Source organism: Schistocerca nitens, chromosome 2 (assembly GCF_023898315.1).
Source record: "Schistocerca nitens isolate TAMUIC-IGC-003100 chromosome 2, iqSchNite1.1, whole genome shotgun sequence".
NCBI classification, from domain to species: Eukaryota; Metazoa; Arthropoda; class Insecta; order Orthoptera; family Acrididae; genus Schistocerca; species Schistocerca nitens.
In genome coordinates this window covers 458941275-458958412 of record NC_064615.1, presented here as the reverse complement: position 1 = coordinate 458958412, position 17138 = coordinate 458941275, and the positions used below count along the sequence as shown (strand labels likewise).

The 17138-nt window shown below is 37.4% G+C and overlaps 1 protein-coding gene across 1 annotated transcript in view; it reads right to left on the bottom strand.

Moving 5' to 3' along the window:
- Positions 1 to 17138, bottom strand: part of LOC126236346 (ATP-binding cassette sub-family C member 12-like) — a 535156-nt gene that overhangs the window by 397857 nt on the left and 120161 nt on the right. The window contains exon 8 of the mRNA XM_049945576.1: positions 11052 to 11231. Within this exon, the coding sequence (XP_049801533.1) occupies positions 11052 to 11231 (180 nt within the window). The remainder of the gene's footprint in view (positions 1 to 11051; positions 11232 to 17138) is intronic.

Below are 17138 nucleotides of genomic sequence, written 5' to 3'. Positions count from 1 at the left end.
GTCTTTTCCCCTTTTCTGCTCCTTCCCGTTCCCACTCGTCATTATCCCCCTCCCCCCACCCCCCTGGATGGGGAGACTTCAACAGATTTAGAAATAAGTTGAATCATGCCCCAGGGAAGAGTGCTGGGAATCTTGTTGTTCATGTTATATATTAATAACTTGGCAGACGATATTAATTGTAAACTCGAATTTTCACAGATGCTGCATTTATGTAAAACAAAGTAACATCTGAGAAACGCTTCACAAGTATAAAGTCAGATACTGACAATGTTTCAAAGTGGTGCAAAGACTGGCAAGTTGCTTTAATGTTCAGAAATGAAAAAGAGGTATTCCTTAAAACAAAAAAAAAAACAATAAAATATAGAAATAAAATAAAGTAAAATAAAACAAAATAAATAAAAATGAATTCTATGATTGCAATATCAATGTATCACAAATGGACTCATACAACTATGTGAATTTCATAATTTATAGGGATATGTTATAGAAAAATCACCTGAGCTCAGTTGTAGATAAAGCCAGTGGCAGACTCTAGTCAACTGGTAGAATACTAGATAAACAGAGTCTATTAATGAAATTGTCTGGTGAACATTCCTTTGACAAATCCTAGGATAATGTTCAAGTTTGTGTGACCCACATCAAACAAGACTAACAGGGATACTGAACATGAATGGTTAGGTTTGTTCGGCCCATGGGGATGAAGTCATGGAAATGCTCAAAAACATGAAATGGCAAACACTTGAATGCAGACACAAACTACCTCATGAAAGCCTACTTACAATGTTTCAAGAAACACTTTTAAGTGACAAGTCTTGGAATACACTAGAACTCTGACCTGTCTCTGACATAGGGACCATAAACACAAGATTAGACTAACTACTATGTGCACAGAGGCACTTAGGCAGTCATACTTCTCACATTTTATACATGAATGGAACAAGAAGAACAAGTAGTACAATGGGAAAATCGTCTGTCATGCATGTCACAGTGGGTTGATGAGTATAACTGTAGATATAGATGTAGATGTGAGAATGAAGTGAAGTGGGAAATTATTAAACTGGTTAACATCAAGATCTTGTTATCTTTTGAATGTAGATTCATGACTAACTCTGTGATCAACATGACCTGTATCATCTGATGGAAATGTAGTTAAATATCTGCAATAAAAGGGTGATTTAAGTGTTTCATGCTTAAAAGATACTAAAGTTAGAAGATACACAAGATGAGATAAATATTTAAATATGAGGTAAAAATCACTTGAAGGACTTTAGAAAAAAACAAACATTGTTTTCTCTAGTTGAGAGCAGTGAATGTTGTATCCCTTAATTGGGAAGCTAAGCTATGTTAGAGAATTTGAAAAGACAAATGGATAGATTGAAATTAGAGATAGAATGAGTGAAGTGTGGTAGTAGGAAGAACAGGATTTCTGGTCAAGCACATTTAGGGTTGTCAACAAAAAATTAAATAGATGTAATATAGGAGAAGGTCTAATAATGTAGAACTCAATAGAAGCGTGATGAATTTCTGTGAACAGTGTTGTGAACTGATCATTATACCTAAGATAGACACAAAACTGTGGTCTATACAATATAAATGTATGCTTACAAGTTCTACAGATAATGACAGGAAGAGAAAGAAAGTATAATGAGACAAAGTAAATGATTCACAATGTTAATCGGAATGAATACTGAATAATACAGGTATGGACAGGTATGGGTATTACTGAATAATTATTTTACTAAATCCTGATAGCAAAATACTAAAAAAATTATCTAGAGAAGGATGGAATGACTGGTACGAGCTCACATAGTGGAATATCAGTTGGAGACCCAGAGACATGTAGGAGCTTCTAAAACATACTAACACTGTAGCTTGTCTTACTTAGAAGAAGTTTGAAGGAAGATAAATCCCCATTTATAGTACTTGTATCTTGAGAAAAAGTTTTTGACTGTGTTGATGGGAATACATACTTTAAGATTTGTCAATGATGTTGTAAGTCTTGTAGCCTCTCATTCTGTCCCCACAAATGAGAGTGTACAGTGCTGTATAAACATTCCATGTGACTAGTATTTGGCATTATACTTACTCTTTGGTGTTATAGATACAGACCATTCCACACTGCTCTTTATGGTATATGTCAAACCTTCCACACTTGTAAGCTATCTTGTATAGACATGTTTAATGTGGAAATAAATGTTCAGTTCTTTCAGATACCACATATTTGATGACCCCAATGATAACACAACAGCATTGGCTTCAGTGTGCTGCACCACATCATAACATGATCGTTCATTACTTCCACATCAGCCATGCTGCACTCTTTCTCACATAAAAGTGGACAATCTGCCACTTACCACAGAGCCAGCTGTAAGCACCATAATTAATAGGGTTACAATTCTGACAATGTAACCTGGTGTTGTGGTTTGTGCAGTTTGAAAGCCAGTTTGTTCTCGTGCAGATATCAGCAGATGAAACAAAGTATAGCTATGTAGTCACAGCAGTAACAGAACATTTTGCTGCTGAGGTACAAAATATCCTTACTGCACCACCCATCACATCAATTAAGAATGAGCTAGTGATGTGCCTATCACAATAAGAAGTGAAGTGACAAGAGAAGCTTTTAAGGACTGAGGAGCTTGGCGATTGAACTCCGTCACAACTTTTGTCATTTGCGCACATTGGCAAGCAACACAGTGAGTGATGACATATTGTGCAATATTTGGTTGTTCTATTCACCTTCAGATAATAAATAATTCTGGCAATGTTACATCTGCCAGGAGAATTCCTACACAGCATTTCAGATGAGACAGTCAATGTATCAGACTTTGCAGCTAGATTATGAGAGCACATATGCCAGCTTAGACCAACAATGCCCAGAAGTCAGGCTGGGAGACACTCATTTGTGTTCACAGATTTTGAGAATTGTACATATGTTTCCTTATGCAATGACTTACTTTAGGGGGAAAAGGTAAGACTTTCCACTCCCGGGACTGGAATGACTCCTTACCCTCTCCCTTAAAACCCACATCCTTTCATCTTTCTCTCTCCTTCCCTCTTTCCTGATGAAGCAACCGTGGGTTGCGAAAGCTTGAAATTTGTGTGTGTGTTTGTGTTTGTTATTGTCTCTATCAAGATACCAACGCTTTCATTTGGTAAGTTACAGCATCTTTGTTTTTAGATATATTTTTCCCACATGGAATGCTTCCCTCTATTACATATATAATAACTTAGAAGAGGCTACATCTTGTATAGATTGAATTAGCTGAACTATAAATAAATAAACCTAGCTCTTTGGATAGCAACAGTTTCACACTTTCCAATAAGAATTTATATTTTCCAAAAATTAATTAATCAAAAAGTTATTAATAATAAAACATGCACCCACATGAAGTTTGAAGTCCAGCAGTAATAGAAATCCTTGGACAGGGCAACACATAAAATAAGGGAAAGGTAACCCCTCACCTATAGCAGACTAATGTGTGGCACATAGACAAATGTAACTGAAAACAGTGTCCATTAGCTTTCAAGCTCTGGCTCTTTTTCTCTTAGAAAGTATACACATTCACACACACAATCACATTCACATCCAAATGCACACTACAAAAAATGGCTCTGAGCACTATGGGACTTAACTTCTGAGGTCATCAGTCCCCTAGAACTTAGAACTAGTTAAACATAACTAACCTAAGGACATCACACACATCCATGCCCAAGGCAGGATTCAAACCTCGGACCGTAGCAGTCGCGTGGTTTCGGACTGAGCGCCTAGAACCGCGAGACCACCGCGGCCGGCTTGCACACTACAACAGTCTTGGCAATACTGATGATAAATTATAGATTATTGAGTGCAGTTTCTGGGCTGATGGATTTGGGGAGGGGGGTGGGGGAGGGTGCATTAGGCAAGGAGGGTATAGTGCGGTAGTGTGAGGCAGGAATGGGAAGTCAGATGATTGAGTTGCTGCACATCAAGATGAAAGGAGTTCTGAGGGGGTAGAACATAAAAGAGATACAGAATAGGAAGAGAGAGGAGAGGGACTGTGGACAAAGAGAGGAATGTGGAGTCCAAGATAAATGCATGGTGGTGAGGAGAGAAGGGGAGAGGGGTGAAAAGTAGGGGGGGGGGTGAGGGATGGAGGGAGAGGGAGAGAGAGAGAGAGAGAGAGAGAGAGAGAGAGAATGCCCCACATCAGGGGAGGGTGGGGAAGGGGGGAGGAGGGGGGTGGGTGGTGGGAGAAGGCAGTACAGTATCTGGTCAGGGAAGGAGTGATATAGATGACAACAGAAGAGAAAAGGGAAGAGGTAATGTGACACAGTAGGAAACAAGTTACCTGCAGTTTAGGCCAGGGGAATTGTGAGGAAGCAAGCTATACTGGAGGATCAATTCCCACCTGAATAGTTCAGAGAAGCCTGTATTGATAGAAAATACCCAAATGGCACATGTAGTGATGCAGCCGTTAAAGTCATTTGTGTTATGCTGCGCAGCATCTTTGGAACTTGGTGATCAAGATTTTTTTGGCCACAGTTTTTTGATGGACATTCATGTAAATAGACATTTAATTACCTTTCATCTCCACATAAAGTGCTGCACAGTAATTGCAGAATAGCTTATATATAACATTGCTTCTTTCGCATATGGCTCTGTCTTTTCTAGGGTAGGAAATGCATGTGACTGGACTGTGGCAGAAGGTACTGGGTAGGTGTATGGGACTGGCATTCCACATGAGTCATCCAAAAGGAAATGGCTCTTTGGATGCAGAATTCCGTAGGCACAAAGGAATTACAGACATTGGTAGCAAGTGGGCACTGATTGAAATCTATGGGGAAAGTTGAATATTTGTGCCATATCAGATTTGATACTGGGTCTCCTGCTTGCTAGGCAGATGCTCTGATCATTAAGTTGTCCAGACACAGTGGGCATTGCAACTGCACCTTCCCATCAGACCCAAATTTTTAAGGTACCCACACACTACTTATGTAGTGACCTTTCCCATTATCCTCATTACTCATGGAATTTCACTGAATCCCTTAAGAGTTTGAGCCTGGTGGGCACCTGCGCTACTCTGAAGAGATCATTGGCTCTGTGTATATACAATTAAGGTGAAGCAGCCAATGATCTCTTCAGTACAAATGTACATCAGGCTCCAACTCCTATGGGACTGGCAAAATTATGTGAGTAATGAGGATAATGGGCAAGGGGCACTACATTAGTAGTGTATGAATAAGTTAAGAATTTAGCTCTCGTGTGCTAGGGTAGTCCATACAGTTGCAATGATCACTGTGTCTGGACAGCTTAAAGATCAGAGCATCTGCTTAGTAAGCAGGAGACCCAGCTTCGAATCCCAGTCCAGCACAAATTTTCAACTTTCCCCATTAGTTTAAAGCAATGCCCACTCACAGCCAAGTTCTGTAATTACTTTGTGTCTTAATTCATAATGGCTAAAAAAGTAAACTCCACCCAAACAGGCGACGATGGCTGCTGGATCAAAAATGGTGTCTGTTCTTTCAGACAACACATTTATAGATATTCTGTAGGTTGTAGAAAACTGCTTTGGGTGATGTGGGTAGAATTTTGTGCGTAACATCCCTCATCTCATGGCACAGCGAGATGTAGTCAAACACCTGGTGACTGCTGTGGTTAAGCCTTTAGGCCAGCATGATACTGGGTGATGAGAGGTGTTTTGGTCAGTGGCTGGTTAGCAGGCTTACTAGTGTATCTGTTTACAGATAAGAGGGATAGAATACAGTGTGTCAATAAAGGCTCTGGTAAGGTTATCGGTACATTTTGATAACTCCTGTTTTCCACTACTGATGCAGCATTCATGGATGGTGATGCCATAAGGAGGAGAATTTTTTGACATGCAATGGGTGACAGCTGCCAAAGAGGAGGTAGTGCTGGTAGTTGGTGCATCTGACACAAACACATGATTTTATGGAGCCATCTCAGAGGTGGAGATTGACTTCTAGGATGGTGGCTCATTGAGTTGAGAAGGACACGGTGAAGGCGATTAAGAAGTAGGTGTTTATGGAGAAAACAGCAAAGGTTGTCCTTGACATTAATCCAGACCATGAAAATGTCATAAATGGAAAGCAAAACTCCAATTACACATCCTATTTCTGAAATACTCAGCACATGGTATCCCAGCTAATGGACTTACTCAAGTTGTCACTCATCCTACTGCAGGGACCGTCACCTTTTCCAGTTCCATCAGTTCCTCACCCTCACCAATCCAGGCCTTCATAGTCAAACAGTCCAAACTCAAACCATATCTGACAGCCTCTGCTCCTTTTTGCTCTGTGGCCACAATGTCTTGACTGCTATCACTTCAGTAGAAACTCTTGCCTTCAATTGCTGGAACAGGATTCCCAGCACCATCTGAGGGAGCAATCCAAACTATTTCTGTCTTATGCCTGCATAGGATTACCTCAGCCAATAAAGCACCTATTACTCTTATCCAACCCACCCATCTACCCCTCTTAGCTACCCTACCATGCCTTGCTAACTTACTTCACCTTCCACAGCCCCATAAACTTCCTCATCTTCCATGAAACACACTGCTCCTGAACATCCATCCTGTAACACTGTTGTCAATCTTTCTGGGAAACCTTTGACCCCTGAAGAAGCTTCAGTATTTTCTAAAGGTCTCACTTTTAATATGAAACCTAAGTTCAACCATGCTGGACTTGTAAAGGACCTCCTTTTCCATTCCTCATTCTCTGCATTCCTTATTCACCATGCACCCCACTAACAACAGCCAATAAAAACACCACACAGAACGGTATGGAAGACAGTTCCAATCTCCCTCCAACCATGGTCCTTCTTCCTATCCATCCTGTCATCCCCTGGAAATCTTTCAAGAATTTATCATTTCTAAACTCGTCTGACCTTCCTTTCCTAAACTGCTGCCTAGTGAGTCCTGCATCACTCCTATGCAACACACAGATATCCATAACCTGAAAACCAGTCACCTGAACCCATCTTCCTCTTCACCCCAGCAACCACTTGCACTTCCATCTTTTACCTACTCTCCACACTCAACACCACAGATCTCCCGACTGGTTGTCCCATTGTGGCTGCTCTCTCTGAACAATCCTCTGCCTTTGTTGAGCAACATCTCTGAACTACTGTCTGTAACCTCACATCCTACATCCAAGACACTGCTCACTTCCTTCACCACCTTTCCACAGTACCTGTCCTATTACCACCAGATTCCTTATTGGTCACTGTGAATGTGTCATGTTTGTATACAAAAACCCCCATGCCAACAGCATTGAGGCCATGGAACACTAGCTATCTCAGTGTCATCCTGACACCAGATCTACCTCTTTCTTACTCTTCCTGCCAAACATGTCCTGATATTTTATTATTTCACAATTTGAAGGCCAAATTTATAAACAGATCTGTGGTACTGCCATGGGTACTCACTTGGTACCATCCTTGCCACTCTGAAGGAATCCTTCCTATCCAATCAACGCCCATGGATGCTTCATCTGCAGAGAAAAGCGGGAAATGTTGAAATATACTGGTAAACTTTCCAGAGATTTTACTGACAGACAATATTGTATTCTGCTCATCCATAAACAGTTCTTCCAGGCCATCTCCTTCTCTGACACTAGTACACATGTTAAGTAGCCACTGATCACCAATCCTCTGATCACTCAGTATCACCCTGGTATCACATCCTTCATCATTGTTTTGACTACATATCATTGCACCCTACAGTGAGGCATATCCCACCCACATCACCCAAAGTAGTGGTGCGCTGCCCACGCATCCTACAGAATATCCTTATACATCCCTATTCCAACCCTACTCCCAATCCTGCACCCGATAGGTTATTGCCTTGTGGTCAACACAGGTGCAAGACTTGTCTCATACACCCACCCAGCACCTTCGACCATAGTCCAGCCCAAGTATTTCCTCACCTTATCTTTTCCCTTTCCTATTCTGTCATTGTCCACACTACACCATCCCTGTCCAGATCCTGTACTGGTTTCTCTCACCATTCTCCCCCCCCCCCCCCCCGCCCCCCTCAGCCTCCAATGTCTGGATTGTCCATCTCTCTGTTTCTGTCTCATTCCCACTCTTTCTCCTTTCCAGCCCTCTCCCATTCTCTCTCCTCTTCCTCTCTTGCTCTCCACCTTCACTTCTTCTCTTTCCCTCCTGCTTCCTCTCCCCATTCCACCTTTTCTTCTTTTCTATATCTCTTATATGCTCTGTCCCCTCAGAACTCCTTTTATCTTGCTGTGGAGTGACTCAGCCCCATTGGTCTTTCCTGCTCCTATGAGGAACATTCAATGATTAAAGAGATACTTTTTCTACTTTTCAACATAATCCCCATGAACATTAATGCACTTGTTCCAACGGGATACAAGCTTTTTTTATTCCGGCTGCAAAGAACTTTTTCCCTTGATCTTTGAACCAATTTCCCACAAACTTTTTCACATCCTCATTGTCCAGGAACCTCTTCCCACATAATGCCTGTTTCAGTACACCAAACAAATGGAAACACTAGGTGTTACATCAGGACTGAAAGGAGGATGAGCCAATACTTCCCAGCCCATTTTGTCAATGGTTTTGCAGGATAGTTGAGCAGTAAGAGGATGTCCATTGTCTTGTTGGAGAATCACACCTGTCCTCTAAGATCCACAACATATATCTCTCACAGCTGGCTTCACCTTGTTTAAAAGCAAATCTGAGTAGTATTGGCTGTTCACTGTATGCTGCTCTTTGAGATAATCACAAAAAACTGGATCTTCAGCATCCCAAAACACCATCGACATGACTTTTCTGGCTGGTGCTTGGGTTTTGAATTTTTCTTGACAGATGAGTTGGTTTGCTTCCACTCCATGCTTTGTCTTTTTGATCCTGGCTCATAATAGTGAACCCAAGTTTCATCACAAGTAAAATTTTGTTGAGGAAATGCTTGCCTTCTGTGTCATAACATTCCTTTAGATCTGTGCACACTCTTAACCTTGTTTGCTTGTGTAGCTGTGTCAACTCCTTTGGGACCCATCTTGAACAAGTTTTGTGGTACTTCAGTTTGTTACAGATAATGTGAACTCTACCAGTACTAACTTGAACTTTATCAACTACCATTTCCACAGTCACATGGGGGTTGACATGAATAAACAGATGATAAAAACAGACAAAACAAGAACAAATGGTTCTGAAATATGGTGTTATAGAAAATTCTAAAGTTTATATGTACATCAAGTAATTAACAAAGACTTACTGCACAAAATTAGAAAGAAAGACTAAAACGAGGGAAGAGTGATGTAACACACCATGAGGCATCTAGGAATGTTAATTTGATAATGGAGGGAAGTGTAGGTGGTAAAAATTGTAGAGGAAGACCAGGACCTTGCTGTAGTATGAACATTCAAGTGGATGTAAGTTGCAGTGTTTAAGCAGAAATGAAGACACTAGTACAAGATTGACTAGTTCAGAGAGTGGGATCAAATCAGCCTTCAGCTATAGCAATGAAAGACAAAATAATAACAATGAAAGACTTAATCTGTCAACTGAAGAAATCAGGAGTTCATTTTTCTTTTGCTGTGCTAAATTTATATTTTGAAAACTTTATGCACATAGACAATACAGATTTATCATACCATTGCCCCTTAGGTAGTAGCTTTTCTTATACACTCATTACAATGCCCAATTTATTATAAATGTAAACAGAAATTCAGCCTACATATGTGTGAAGTTAAACTGTGAACTGTAAAGACAATTTTTTGATATTTATTTTTATAATGTACATCTTCCATGTACATGTCATATTATTTATTGATTTTGATACAAACTGCATAGAAAGGAAGGCTCTGTAGTGGACTAAATACCAAATTGATTGGCGACTCCATGTTGTCTTGTGCACAACGACCAGATAACAGGTATACTTGAAAAAAGAGACAGCATTGGTCGTATAAAATCGATTTTCTGTCACTGAGTGACCATCTTCAGTGCTATATTGTATAACTTAAATTGGGATGCACTGTTGTCACTATGCTTACGGCGATCACATAGACATCGCCGTAAGCATAGTGACAACAGTGCATCCCATTGTATAACTTAAATTGGGATGCACTGTTGTCACTATGCTTACGGCGATCACATAGACATCTATGTCTATGTGATCGCCGTAAGCATAGTGACAACAGTGCATCCCAATTTAAGTTATACAATATAGCACTGAAGATGGTCACTCAGTGACAGAAAATCGATTTTATATGACCAATGCTGTCTCTTTTTTCAAACATAAATACCAAATGTCATGTAAAGCAAAAATAGGGGAGTGGGTAGAATCTGTCAGGACTTCTAAACTACTCCTAACGATAAAGTGAATATTGCTTTCAGTAGGTTTATGTAAATAAGCAGGTAGCCCAGGATTCAACTGCAATGCATTGATTTAAACAAATTATTATTGCTGTTTTGCCATTTATTTGTGACTGAAGTTTTCCCTATGGTGAGTGTTAACAAGTAGTATGGGCAATGCAAAACTTGTAAACACCACTTCAGTTGGGTTGCATGAATTATTTTGAAGACTTAATTTACTGTGAAGTTTTATTGCATTGTTGTGTAGAATGTAACCTTTTCTGTTAATTCATTTTGGACCTGGAGCAATTTTTCCTTTACATTTTACTTTAGCAGAAAAAATGTTAAAATTAGGCGAAGTTTAAAACTATCCACAAAGTAATGAGTCATGAATGTTAGAAAAAACACAAACACAAATGTCTTTTACCAGGAAGTAAAGTTTAGTTGATACTTAAGTGGAACATTGCAGATTTATCACACTTCTGTGTGAGAGTCTAAGAAATTCTTTTTGTCTGCTACAAACTTGAATTTATTTAATTTAAATATGAAATTATTCCTCACAGTAATCCATATAATTACTACAGATGACCTGAGACTATGCTCTGAAATATTACTTTTGAAACCAATCATTCCCACATCTTTCTTTCCATTTTCAAATGAAAAAGTTTCAAATGCATAAAATCATAATTTTTAATAATAAAATAGAGTAGTTTCAGCTTTCAGGTGACTGTGAACTTACCATTACACAGAAGCTGAGGATACCACTCAATATGAGGAAAGTTACTTTCTTCCAAGTAAATAACAAAGAAAGCATTCCACACGAACAGAAAATAAATACCAAAGGAGCAGACAGTACTAAAGGTGTGTAGAGAACTGCGTTAAAGAGCTTTTCTGAATCAACTCCACAAAAACTTGAGATCTGAAATGTAAAATAAGAAAAATAAGTAAATTGTAGTGAGCGGCACAATGTCTAAAGATATGGTGAATACAAATGTGCTTGTAAAGAAACAAATGATCATTCAGAAGTTTTTCTAACATAGTGAATGACAAAAACACAAAACAGAAAGTAAAAAAAATGAAGCAAACGAAACAGCCAACATAGTAAACACCAATAGAGAAACAGCTAGAACAGTACTTACTGAAGCACAGGAAAAACTGATATAACTTCAAAAAATTCATTCTGGTTGGATGATCACACCAAGTTCTCATACAAAACATTGTTTAAACAACTACTGAAAGTAGTAATTACAATGATGATTTGATCATCATCTTCAGCCATTTCATAACACTTCTAGATAAAAGCCCCATAAAGATTTTTTGATGCATTATGGATTTTTTAATTGTGTTTTATTAGTCTCATAACACCCTTAATCAAAACAGTTTGATTCAGGTATAGGAGATATGTCAAAATTGTGGTAATGTTTCACCATAAAGATAGAAAAGCTAATATTAACAGCATCCCAATAATAAAACAATTTTATTATACATATATACAATCAAAAAATTTAACCCTAAATTATCTCTTGCTCAAATTATCATTTCATCCTCTATGAATTCTTCTACCAAACAATAGCATTTCTTCCACAGAATCTGAGAGCATTATGTTTAGAATCTCTGGCTTCATATTAAATATATATTTGCCCATAACTTTATTATATATTGTCATTTACAAATACTGAATGGTCCATGTGTGTAATTTCACACTCCGTTTATAAAACAAAGGTGCCACATTGGTTTATTAGATCCACAAAACAGAGTAAAAAAGAAGTCCATAGCACCAACAGTGTGCCCCGGAGTAGAGGTGAGGTGTCTATGGATCTGTTGCAGCTATTTATGGATAATAAATAATATTATTTCCAGTAGACCCAAACATGAGAGTTATACTCTGTTGAAATAGGTCATTGAGGAAATAAAAATATTTAAACATGGGATGTTGGCAGCAAAAATTCTTATTTATCACCAAGATTCTTTTTGCTCTGTAAAATACACATATCTGATAACTTTCTTCTGCAGTTTCAGTATTCAAGATACACTATTTGAACTTCCCCAGAAAATTCTGACAGACCTAATTACAGATTCAAAGTAACTATGATATGCTATTTTTCATGGACTCAAGTCAGTGGAATTTGCTAGTATTTGTCATGTTTTTTAAGTTCCACCCATTTTAAATATTTGGTTTTGTAATTTACCATATGGGTTTTGCAATGTTCAATTTCAATGTGTTTGACTGAAACCAGCTTTATAGGGTAATCCAGTGTGCTCATGATAAAGCTCCAAATTTTCTCCTGTTTCATCATTTTCAACTAAAACAGAAGTATTGTCAGCAAACAGCACCAATTGGGATTCCTAGTTTTGGGTAAGTTCTTTACATAGAGTAGCAGCAGACTGGCCCTAAAATGAAGCCTTGAGGCACACCTTGTGATACTGGACTCAGTTTGGAATAATAATGTTATGTAATTTGTAGATAAGCAAGGTATGGTTTATGGAGTTAAAGGCTTTTCTAAGCTCACAGAAGATACCTGCAACTTTGCTCCTCTGATTCAATGTGTGTCTTTTCAGTTAAGCTATTCACTGCATCCAGGGTGTTTGTTTCTTGCTGAAACCTAGATTGGTTAGTTACAATAATATCATTTTCACAATAAAATTTTGGATCTGATCTGTGGCTACTTTCTCTATCTCTTTCAACAGGATCGAGAGAACAAAATTTGGCAATAATTTCCAACATCTTCTCTCAACCATTTCTTGAACAGACTTCTGCATGCTTCAAAACATCTGGAAAGCATCTCTGTTTTGAAGACTGGTTGATTATTTTAGTTATTGGAGGTGCTATTATGTGATACACCACTTTAATCACTTTAGTGTGTACCCATCCCACCCAGCAGAGTTTTTTATTTTTTAATAATATAATATTTTTAATATAATATATTTTTATATTTGATATAATATTTTTAATAATATAATATTCTTCATCCTTTGTTGAGACTTACTAAAAATCTGTGACATATTTATCTTATTGGTGGGGTCCAAAGGATACTCAGCACTTCAACATCTGACATTGCCACATTTGTGAACAACTGATTTAAACACCTTATATTTGAGCCTCTCTCACATGCAGCTCTACATGTTTCACATCTCAAGAAAACTCCTCTCAATAACTGTTATTCATGTTATTTATTCAAGTATAAGTGTCTATGTTCATTATTAATGGAAGGTAATAGGACTTTGTGGCCACCCTGCACTGTAAATCTTTCTGATAGTTATTCTTTCGTAGCCTTGTGAGTTTCATTTTGACTCGTATTTGTTGCTTTGAGGAAGCATTTCTTCCATTCACACAATTCATGGTAACATTTTACGAAGCAAAATTGAGTTTAAACACTGCTTATCATCAAGTGTTAAACATAATGAATGTTAATTCAGTTTTATCTCCATTTTTAAAAGTTCTACTACAGCAAAAGTAACTGCTAATTATTATGGATAATAAATTAATTGCAAATCTGACTGAATAGTAACTGGAGACAATTGTTTGAAAGAAATTGACAATGAAAACTGAAATTTACTTTAGAAATTATGATTGTGCCAAGTCATGTTATCTATTTAATGATGTGCCATCAACCAAAGATATGCACCTGCCATGTTGCTCATGTGCATTCCACTACAGCTCTGGTAGGGGTGTACAATTCTCCAGTCACCTGGTGAGCTATGAATTTGGGAACATTCAATATTTTTTTTAAATATTTGCAGGGCATCTTAGCAGCTAAAATTTTTACAGGATCCTTGTATCAGTATATTCTTCCCGTATAAAAATTTCAGTGCGTGTTTTGACATGTCAGATCAGATCATTCCATTATTAGACCATTTGTATTCCAGTGCATTATGAAGGACCATACTTTCTCATTTATGGTTTAAAGCATACTTTTTTGTGAAAAGCATTTCAGTCTCGCCATTTCTGCTGCCAAACATTGGTTTTCATGCCAGTCATTTCATATAAGTTTTTCCCATTATTCTGAATTTTACATGTGTTAGCACACATTTTACTGAGAATTTTGGATCCTAATCTGTTTAAATTAAGACTGCCATTATCCAAGCATTTATTGCTTAACAACTTATTCAAATTTATAAATTCAGCTCCTAGATTGTTTTAATTTCTTTAGCAATGTGCATTGTAGCTGCTTCTACGTGTTTTCTAGTGTCTACTGCTCACATTCATTTGGTTCTTGTCGTGGTGTTACCCCATTTATTAGAACCCAGCAAAGATTTTTCTTTATCTACCTACCAACCACATATTTCACTAACTGTCCCAGATGGCACCATTTCTATTCATTGTAGTCGCAATTGCTTCCTACACTAACTTCTTTTGCTGTCCATCCAGCTGTTGTTTTTGTAACTTAAAATGACTGTCATATCATTGCAAATGGAACCCATGGATAGGCAATAATACGACATGGCATTACAACTTAGTACAGAATTTTTTGAAATAAGCAGTACCCAAATTATTTAACTAGTTTGGAGAAATGGAATCAGGCATTAGTTGAACAGAAAGTAAAAAATCAAGTTAAATTTGTCATTGCTACACCTGATTCTTTGAACAGTACTGTAGAAAATGGAATAGAATATACATGTTATAGCAAGTATAGTAAAGATTATGACTATTGTAAATGTCTGTATGAGAAATATTTATGCTGTAGTGAATACATAAATAAGGAAGTGAATTTTGATTTCATCACATGTCAAAGTACTAGTAAAGATAACTGAAGGCATACTGAATTTGAACTCTGTGGCAGCAAGTGTGAGAATGCAGATCAAGATTTAAAGGAAGGTTTAGGCAATAATGAGTTCACAAATAAAGATTTCAGTTTGAGATGCACGGGAGGTCAAGAAGTAGAACTATGAGAGAAATGAGTATAAACAAATATATAGATGGATTATTAAGTTCTAAATACTCATTACATAAACTGCCATGTCATTTATTGTTTATCGAGAGAATAATGTTTACTGACAGATGAGTCTGTAATGTGTCTGGCATAGGATGTTACATACATGTGAGTGATGATTACATTGTTTCATGGATCAATGGGAAATAAGGATTTAAAATATACTTGTATTTACATCCCAAAGCCTGGTGGTGGTTATATGACTTCCATTGAGTGCACATACAATCACTGCAGATGAAGTGTTACTCACATAACGCACATTAGAATATAAAACAATTTTGTTTATTCTGTGAACAGATTAAAGGAATTCATACAAATTTTATTACTGAAATTGCTCACTGAGGTGCATTTAGCCTTATCTTAACATCTATTAATGCTTATATGAGAAGAACACAATTTTTTTGTTTTTTACATACTATAAAGAATGTTATTATGTGCTCATTTGTCTGCACTAGCAGAAAGTATATGAGTAGTATTAAATGAAATCACTCATTCAGCAACAAAGCATAAGCTCAATATTGAAAAACTCTTTCACAAATGCCAAGGTATTAAGCATTTTAATTTAGTATTCACTTTATTAGAGATGAATACTGAAGAAATATCATACCTGCTTGAAGACGTATATTAGTGGTGTTTAAAACAACCTCTACATGGGCTTATTCATTACTGGAAATAGAAATGACACACAATTTTTTGGTAAACTGAATGAAATTAACCAATAATAAGATACTGAAGCTAAGTATACATAGGTAATTGGTATACAGAAGATGAGTTTGTCCATAGCTCGTGGTCTAGTGGCTAGCATTGCTACCTTTGGATCATGGGGTTTTGGGTTTGATTCACAGCCAGGTTGGAGATTTTGTGTTTGTGTTATCCTCATCATTCATGAAAAGTGGTGAGATGGGACAGTGTTCAGATTGGGAAAGTGTACGGGCACTGATGACCATGAATTTGAGTGCACCACAAACCAAACATCATCATCATCATCAGATGAGTTTTGATGTGGTTGTATGTGGAATTTTCTACCTTTTCTTTCCTATCCTACAAAATGGATAGTTTTATATATCTTTTATAGGGGAAGTATCATTACTCAGAAAATACAGCAGTATATATGAAAATTATGCTTCATATGCATACATACTTCCAACAGTGCGGAAATATACACAAATAATTTTTTGTATTACGACACACACAAGAAGGATTTATATTTCTGTATGAAACACCCATTAATAATATCAATCAAACAAGGGGTAGAGGAAGGGGGCTAGTACTACACCCTAAGGCAGAAGGTGATATGCTTTTAAGATGTACGTGAAAATAAAACAGCACTGACACAAACTGTTTTACTTGTGCTACAGTACATGACATTCATGTTATGTCTGATAAAATAGTGCCAATGACTTGTTATTTCTAATGATGTGTGATGAGAGTACACTCATGCATAAGAGATATGCATAAATGTTAGAAAATTATGATAGTTAATGATATATTACATCTTTTAATGTAAAGCGGGAGCTATAAAGAGAAGGTTTTGTATTTTTATACGTGCACACGTGTACATACACACACACACACACACACACACACACACACACACGAGTGATGGCACTGGACAAGTTCATAAAAGAAGGAGTTAGGAAATAGCTGGATAAAGTCAATATCATACAGAGAAACTTCATCATTGGAAATCATAAGGGTTAGAGTTAGAAGCTGTGCATACAATTTCAAATTGTTAAGTTGGGTGGACCCAATTTTATGTAGGTATTGGAGAGAGAAAGGATAGGCTAATCCAGAGGAGGGTAGGTCTATCCTTGGTCAGGTGAATCCATGACTTGTATCACTTCTTTTACGTATAGGGGTAATGAAAAAACCCTAGCATCACAAAGATGATGATG